Genomic DNA, 8,314 nt, shown 5'->3' with positions numbered 1-8,314 from the left:
GGAGATGGGAAGAGCCAGGGGAATGCCTGGGTATTGGGCCTGGGCAGCAAAATCCCACTGGTTTGCTTTTTACTTGTACTTGGACCCTTGGTCTCGTGCCGGCCAGTTCTGTCTGATGAGAACCTGTCTGACCTTGGCTGCTGTGTCCGTGGCCTGTGAGCTCAGTGGCATTAAAATGGACTCCCAGGGCCTTTAGATGAGCCAGTTTCTGACTGCCCAGGGGAACGTGAGCATCGGCTCAAAACTTGGGCGAACAGCGAGCTGCTGGCCGGGTGCTGCCCATCTCTCTGCTCCGTCGGCCACTGCAGATTAAGATTAAAAGGGCTTTTGCCCACAGTGGAGTCTTAACTGCAAAAGTGGCATCTGTAAGACGTAGGTTGGCAGAAATTACTATGTCATCTCCCTGTTCCCGTAGCTTAGGGACCTTAGACCCGATGGCCTGGCCCACACTGGCTCACACCTGCTCCCTCTCCAGCGGGAGGCCTCTCTGTGTCTCTGTCCAACCAGAAGGTCACTCTTCACCCCACCCCTACCCCGAAGTAGGAGCAGTGTCTCCCGTGAGCCCACACGGCACCACAGACCCCTTTCGAGTCCACTGTCACCCTCAGACACATGGAAGGAAGGGGACGTTGTGACTCTGGTGTGTGAATGACGCTGGATAGTCAACCCCTTTGGCAGACCATCTGCGCTGCGTTACCCCCAGCAGCCAGCAGGGCGGCCCGCTCCGCGCTCGGTGGTGTCTGGTTGGTGTAAACGAATGGTGAGCAGAGATGTGGCCTCTCTGCCAGGTCTGAGCCACAGAGTGGGCAGGTCGGAAACCCTGAACCCCGCGCTCAGCCCGCGCCAACAGGGCCTCTTCCTCGGAGGCCTGGTTTTTCTTTCATTCGTGTACGTTCCACGAACCCTTCGCGCTGTTCTAAAACTAGACTTCCACAAATAGTCCCAGCTAGACACGCAGGGAAAGGTGGACGTGTGAGCATCGCTGCTGCTGCTGCTCCGTCCCCAGTCCTCACGGCTCCCTGCCCCTCCCTGCAGGTTTCTGCCACCTCCTCCTGCCGGACGAACAGTTCCCCGAAGGGTTCCAGTTCGACACGGATGAGTTGAATTTCCCTGTGGAAAACCTCTGCTTTGTGGGGCTCATCTCCATGATCGACCCTCCCCGGGCTGCCGTCCCCGACGCCGTGGGCAAGTGCCGGAGCGCTGGGATTAAGGTAGGCCGGCCTGCCTCCTGGGCACCCCTCACCCCCCGGCGCCTGGGACACCCTCCAGGGACATGGCCCCTGGGAGCCACATGGCCAGCTGGTTTCCTCACCTCAGCTATTCCTTCTCCAAAGCTCTCATTCCCATCAGAAGAAACAAATCATTGGTGTAAACAGATGAGGGTTGTTTTTTTTTTAGAAAATCCTTTTGGGGAAAGACATGTTAGCAAATTAAAAAAAGCAGAAGACTTGGTGAGGTTTTAAGCTTTTTAGTATTTGATTCTCAATATGCCTCGTACAGAAAATGGCATGTCTTCTGTGCTTTTCGCCAGCGGGGGTGGGGGGGTTTAATGAACGTTGGTGGAGTCTGTACCTCTTTATCCACAGCCGTGGGTCGCTGTGCAGGAGTCCTAACGCTGGGGAAGCTTTTCATTCTCGCGAGTCGTGAACACTGCCCTGAACGACTCTGAAGAGGGTTCCCCGTCGCTGGTCATAGCCTCCTCAGTGCACTCCTCTAAGCACAGCCCCTGGGTCGGAGAGAGTAGTAACAACTTGACATTTTTGTCACGTGTCGCTCTCCCCCCAATCTGGGCCCCTCTGAGGTGCCGGTGGCGCCTTCCCCCTGCATCCCACCCACATCGGAGTTGTGTCCTATTTTGCTGGTTTGGGTAAATCGGAGAGTTTCTATCTGACTGTGTCAATGAAAGGATAGACTGTGTATCCTGGGTGGTCACGTACCAAGACGAAACCTGGGGGTTGGCCTCTGTGCTTTCTTTCCGTGAACACCCAGAGATGTGAGCGTTCCTTTCTCAGGACGGTCCAAGCTGCCCTGTCCCTCAGAGCGCGTCTTCCTTCCAAGGCCTCGGATGGTGCTTGCTTCGCAGCTGCACCCACTGATCGCCCTCCCTGTTCCTTGTCACAGGTCATCATGGTCACCGGAGACCATCCCATCACAGCCAAAGCCATTGCCAAAGGTGTGGGCATCATCTCCGAGGGCAACGAGACCGTGGAGGACATTGCCGCCCGCCTCAACATCCCCGTGAGCCAGGTGAACCCCAGGTGAGCAGGAAGCGCAAAGCGGAGCCGGCCTTGAGCGTGCAGACGGTGGGGTGAAAGCTCCCGCCGGGGCCGGCGTGGTTTCCTTCCAGGTCACCCCTGAGTAGGAAAATGCCCCCCGGGGCCCAAAAGTGACCTGAGCCAGTCGTCACGGCCAGCTCCGGTGGTGTCACTGTCCTGAGCACGTGATGGTGTAACGTGGTCAGGTGGGTGCTAGCCCCACCGGGCAGGGCGGGGACACAGGGCTTGGTCATGTGGTGCACCCGGCCGTCTGCCTTCTGTCACGCCGCTGACCACTGGGCAGTACTACCTAGCACCTCGCCAATTCCAGTTCCACAAAGAGGGAAGACACAGTTGCCCAGGTAGTTCAGGGCCAACAGGGAAATTTTGGCAAAAGGTTAAATAGAAATAGGGTTTTTTTTTCGTGTGTTAAGGTTTAGGGCCCCTTCGCCCATCTTTGGGGCTGAGGGGAAGGTTTCATCTCTCCTCGCCTCCTGTCTAAAACTCAGTCATACGATTTCACCGTGTATTTCACGGGGAGAGGGAGGTGCCGGGCAGGCCTGCCCAGAGAGAAGTAATAGAATGAAGGCGCTCTGTAACCTACGAGATACAGTACGGAGAGCGGCTTCCGCAGGACGGGACCATCCCTGGCTTGGCGCCGCTCACCGAGTGCCCTGCCACCTCTGGGCCGAGCAGGTGCCGGGGACGTGACGGGTGACCCTTCCCCCGGTTCTGATCCCAGGGACGCCAAGGCCTGCGTGGTGCACGGGACGGACCTGAAGGACATGACCGCCGAGCAGCTGGATGACATCCTCAAGTACCACACGGAGATCGTGTTCGCCAGGACCTCCCCGCAGCAGAAGCTCATCATCGTGGAGGGCTGCCAGCGGCAGGTCAGTGCGCGGCCGGGACAGACAAAGGGCAAAGCGGCCGTCGGAGAGACACAGCCCGGCTCTCCTCAGACTCAGTACACGCGTGCCACCGAGAGGCCCGGAGAAAAGGGCAACTTGATAGCGGTTTCGTGGAGACACGCGCTTCGCTGGGGGGCAGCCAGGCCCCTGTCCACACCGGCTGGAGGGGCCAGGAGGAATGACCTTGAAAAGGCGGGGGTCGGGGGGTAAAAGAAGAGGGCTTCCCCGAGTGCCACTCACCGAGTCCTGGCCGGTAGCCCTCATTAAAGGAGGGTGATGGGTGTGCTGTCACTCCTCGCCTCGGTGGCTGGGGAGCAGCTGTGGGTCTGAGACTGCGTGTCTGTGGGGAAGGAGCCGTGTCTGACGGGGAAAGGCAGGTGGAGGCGGGCACCTCCCTCGTGCCCGTCGACACGGCTGTGACCCGCACCCCTCCTCCTCCTGGTAGGGCGCGATCGTGGCTGTGACTGGTGACGGTGTCAACGACTCTCCAGCTTTGAAGAAGGCGGATATTGGGGTTGCCATGGGGATCGCCGGCTCCGACGTGTCTAAGCAAGCCGCCGACATGATTCTCCTGGACGACAACTTTGCCTCAATTGTGACTGGAGTCGAGGAAGGTGAGGGCTACGTGTAAACTGTTCGCCACACGCCCGTCCCGGCCCTGCCGGTCAGGATCCATTGCCGTGCACGGACAGCATGGGCATGGGCAGTGGGCAGTCTACGCTGTCAGCGAGACGGTAAAAACCTTGCCTTCCTAGGTCGTCTGATCTTCGACAACTTGAAGAAATCCATCGCCTACACCCTGACCAGTAACATTCCAGAGATCACCCCCTTCCTGATATTTATTATTGCGAACATTCCGCTGCCTCTGGGCACCGTCACCATCCTCTGCATCGACCTGGGCACGGACATGGTGAGTGAGCGTCCGCGTCCACACAGCCTGGTGTTAGGGGCCACATCTGTGCTCCCCGGGCCCACCTGACCACCATTAGCAATTCCCAGCATCAGAGACTCAATGTTAGGCTTCAGGGCAACTGTCAACACCTATTTATCAGACAGGAGTCTTGCCTTGTGTATAATCCTGCTGTTTTATTTCTACGGGGGGGAACCGGGGAGGTGGGATTGTATAATATCTCATGGTATGAAAAGCAGGGGCAGGGATTTTATTACAAAGGTGGTTGATGACTGGCATCCCTCCCTCCCCAGGTTCCTGCCATCTCCCTGGCCTACGAGCAGGCTGAGAGCGACATCATGAAGAGACAGCCCCGAAACCCCAAGACGGACAAGCTGGTGAACGAGCGGCTGATCAGCATGGCCTACGGGCAGATTGGTGAGCAGCCCAGCGAGCAGGAAGCGGGCGAAGGGACAGAGGCTGGGGCGCCCCCTCAGAGCCAGGATCGCCGTGCCCCGGGCGGGGCGGGGGTTTTAAAGTCCTCCTCCCCGGGAGGGGCTCCTAACCGGCTGCCCCTTCTGGTGTTGGATGCGGGGCCCAGCACTGGGCACTGCCTGGGATACACGGTGCCCACCACTAATCTGGCTAGAGAGGAAGGCTTTGAAGAAATGACTGGGTTTAAAGGTTGGCTGGTCGGCCACCACCCAGTGGTGACCCTGGGCTTGGTTTCTGTTCCGCCTGTGGAGCGGGGCCAGTTACCAGGGGCCCCGGGTGGTGGGCAGTGAAAATGCCTGTGATCTAAACACTCTGCCGAGCCCCGTTCTGGTTCGGGGGCCGCCTCGCTGTGGGCACTCGGGGAAGTGGGACAGATTAACGACAGCCGCTGACAGCAAAGGAATTGGCTGGTAGCCCATCCGACTCCGCCAGGAAGACCTAGTTTTGAGCAGAAGGAAGACCAGGCCCAGGGTGTGGGGTGACATTTTGTGCTGAGGAACTTGGGGGGAATGAGTTGGATTGGATGCTGGCAAAAGGCACAGGGTACAGACGTTGAGGGATGGGGGGAAAGTCCATTTCTCAGCGATTGAAAAGTAGGGAAGCGATTCTCCTCAAGGGTCACGCCCTGCATGAAGCAGATGCCCAGGTACTAGAGGGGTGTTGACGAGCAGGACCCACCTGTTGTACCTTTTTAAGTTCTAAACAGGTGATTCAGAGTAGCGAGGGCGCTGGGTATGGTCCTCGCTGGGGAGGAAGCAGGCAGCACTCCTGAGCCTCATCAACCAGAGCCCCCCGCCCCCCCGTGCCCCCAGGCCTGCTGCCCCGTCAGAGGAAGGGGGTGGAGATGCCCAGGCTCTGGCATGAAGGTCGTCTCCCCTCCTCTCAGGTATGATCCAGGCCCTGGGGGGCTTCTTCACTTACTTTGTGATTCTGGCTGAGAACGGCTTCCTCCCGATCAACCTGCTGGGCATCCGCGTGGACTGGGACGACCGCTGGATCAACGACGTGGAGGACAGCTACGGGCAGCAGTGGGTGAGTGAGGCTCGGACCCGCGCCTCGAGCTGCAGGCCGGCAGCCACAGCCGCGCTGAGCCGTCCGCCTGTGCCTTGCAGACCTACGAACAGAGGAAGATCGTGGAGTTCACCTGCCACACGGCCTTCTTTGTCAGCATCGTGGTGGTGCAGTGGGCCGACCTGGTCATCTGCAAGACCCGGAGGAACTCCGTCTTCCAGCAGGGGATGAAGTGAGTACGGCCCCGGTCGTGTCTAAACCCTGTCGGCACCTGGCCGAGTCTCTGGGGGCTGGCCTGGGGAGCAAATGGGGTTTCCTACATTTTTTCCATTGACCTCGAGTTCCTAAATGCGACTAATACCTGGAGGACTGATCTGCCTTTTAACGCTTCACAGGAGAAGATGAACGTGTGTTTGCCTCGCTAAGCATTTACCTCCCTTGATTTCAGGAACAAGATCCTGATATTTGGCCTCTTCGAGGAGACGGCCCTCGCTGCTTTCCTTTCCTACTGCCCTGGGATGGGAGTCGCCCTGAGGATGTATCCCCTCAAGTAAGTCCTTCTCTTCCGCCGCTAGTGAGTGGGAAGTAGTCGAGTGGCTGTCCCTGGGACAGACAGCAGTCGCTCTTCCTCCGAGTCCGGTGGGTGGTGTGCACAAGGATTCCTCTGGGAGGAGAATTAGGAAAGGCTGGCTCATCAGCAAACCCAGAGACTCGCCTGGTCTCCCGGGTCAGGAGGGACGCACGCTAGGGAGGCGGGCTCTGGCCCCAGCTCCCTGCATTAGGCACCCAGCCGGGCCCCTCTCCTCCCAGCCTCAGTGCAGACGTCAGTAGGGGCCAGCCAGGGGTGTCCTGGGGACCCAGATTCAATGACTTACTTACCTCGTCACTGTGTGTCCCATTGTGAGCCCCACCTTTGTGGGCCCCTGAACCCCCTGCTCTCAGGAGAGAGGCTGGAGCTGCAGGGCGGGGGCCCCTTGCTTTAACGCGAGAGTGGGTAGTGGTGAGCAGAGGAGCCACCGACGAACAGCCTGGCCTTAAACCTGAATGTTCACCTACGGGGCTGACCACACCCTCTAGTCCAGCGGTTCTCAACCTTCCTAATGCCGCAACCCTTTAATACAGTTCCTCATGTTGTGGTGACCCCCAATTTCATTGTTACAAATTGAACATAAAGCATAGTGATGAATCACACAAACAATATGTAATTCTATATGTGTTTTGCGATGGTCTTAGGCGACCCCTGTGAAAGGGTCGTTCGACCCCCAAAGGGGTCGCGACCCACAGGTTGAGAACCGCTGCTCTAGTCGCTCTTTGAAACATTGAGTGTTTGGTGCCTGCAAACTGGTTAAGCTTAAGCAGCTGCACCTTGTTCAGTACACTGAGCCACAGCATGGAGGACACTACAATACAAACGTGACTGCAGGCATCAGCCTCCCCATCTGGACTCGGCCAGCCCCTCCTCGGGGACACCCTGGTGGGTGTGTGCCGGCGTCAGCTGCCACAGGGGCAGCCAGGGTCTATCTAGCTCATTATAGTCCCAGCCTGTCTTCCTCCGCAGCCGGGCGGATGGGTAAATCCACACTCTCTTCCTCCGCCCGTGGCTCCTGCTGGTCCCTCCCGGCTGGTTCCCTTCGTGCTCGCCCTCCTGTCGGTGCCCGTGCACCTCGTCTGTGGCCTTACTTACTCGTCATTTCTGCTCAGCTAGATTCTCATCTTAAGGCCTGGGGCAGGCATGTCCCAGTGGGTTCTAGCATCCAGGGCCACTGTTTATCAAGAGGAGGCTACAGTGATGGCGAACCTGTGACACGCGTGTCAGAGGTGACACACAAACTCATTTTTTTTGGTTGATTTTTCTTTGTTAAATGGCATTTACATATATAAAATAAATATGAAAAACATAAGCATTTGTTTTACTATGGTTGCAAATATCAAAAAATTTCTATATGTGACACGGCACCAGAGTTAAGTTAGGGTTTTTCAAAATGCTGACATGCCGAGCTCAAAAGGTTCGCCATCACTGGGCTAGGAGATGGAGCCCTCCAGGCTGGAAGTCCCACTAAAGGGGGGCAGGGCCTCGGGACCCCTAGCTGTGACTAGGGATTTGTTCTTGACGCTCTACCCAGTTTGGAAGGTGAGTTAGTTACGCTGGTGCCTGAGTCCGGTGAGGACCCCTGTCGCTGCTGCTGGGCAGGACACGGAGGGGAGGCTGGTAGGGAGACAGCGTGGCCTCCACGGGAGGCCGCTCAGGGCACCCGTCTCCGGCCCCTGACCGGTTAGGGCTCAGCTGGTTCCTTCCGCAGGCCTGGCCCTCGGAACACCCAGCTGAGTGTCCCCAAGTTCACTGTCCGACCAAATTCAGGGGCAAATGAGCTGGTTGTGACCCTCACTGGCAGCTCTTTGTCTTCAAGGGGCATCGCACAAATGACTTGAGCTCCTTAAACTCTTTACAAAGGGAGGAGAATGTCCACAAAATAATCCAAACTTGCCTTGTCACCCGATCCTCACGAAAGCCACGACGCCGAGGCTGGCTGGCTGGCTAGGGGCTCCTCCTGCCTCCCCTAGGCCCGGGCGCAGAGCGGCAATCTCGTGTTCAAGGCCTCGGTCTGTGTTCTATGTGAATGGCATCTGACTCTCTTTCAGACCTACCTGGTGGTTCTGTGCCTTCCCGTACTCTCTCCTCATCTTCGTGTACGACGAAGTCCGAAAACTCATCATCAGGCGAAGCCCTGGAGGTAAATGAGAGGCATCGTTAG

At 57.8% G+C, this 8,314-nt stretch overlaps 1 protein-coding gene and 1 long non-coding RNA gene across 2 annotated transcripts in view; one reads left to right on the top strand and one right to left on the bottom strand.

Moving 5' to 3' along the window:
* Positions 1–8,314, top strand: part of ATP1A1 (ATPase, Na+/K+ transporting, alpha 1 polypeptide) — an 18,289-nt gene that overhangs the window by 9,399 nt on the left and 576 nt on the right. Inside the window, exons 12-21 of the mRNA XM_014534532.1 lie at positions 1,036–1,211; positions 2,122–2,258; positions 2,998–3,148; positions 3,612–3,780; positions 3,922–4,076; positions 4,370–4,493; positions 5,437–5,582; positions 5,663–5,793; positions 6,010–6,111; positions 8,202–8,293. Of these exons, the coding sequence (XP_014390018.1) occupies positions 1,036–1,211; positions 2,122–2,258; positions 2,998–3,148; positions 3,612–3,780; positions 3,922–4,076; positions 4,370–4,493; positions 5,437–5,582; positions 5,663–5,793; positions 6,010–6,111; positions 8,202–8,293 (1,383 nt within the window). The remainder of the gene's footprint in view (positions 1–1,035; positions 1,212–2,121; positions 2,259–2,997; positions 3,149–3,611; positions 3,781–3,921; positions 4,077–4,369; positions 4,494–5,436; positions 5,583–5,662; positions 5,794–6,009; positions 6,112–8,201; positions 8,294–8,314) is intronic.
* LOC106725022 lies at positions 1,453–2,115 on the bottom strand. The gene is made up of 2 exons (XR_001360860.1): positions 1,938–2,115; positions 1,453–1,726 (listed from the first exon to the last, which is right to left on the bottom strand). It is a non-coding gene; the product is annotated as an uncharacterized LOC106725022 (long non-coding RNA).

The sequence above is a fragment of the Myotis brandtii genome, unplaced genomic scaffold, assembly GCF_000412655.1.
Source record: "Myotis brandtii unplaced genomic scaffold, ASM41265v1 scaffold131, whole genome shotgun sequence".
Taxonomy (NCBI): Eukaryota; Metazoa; Chordata; class Mammalia; order Chiroptera; family Vespertilionidae; genus Myotis; species Myotis brandtii.
The sequence above is the reverse complement of the archived record's forward strand: the minus strand, read 5'-3'. Positions and strand labels throughout refer to the sequence as shown.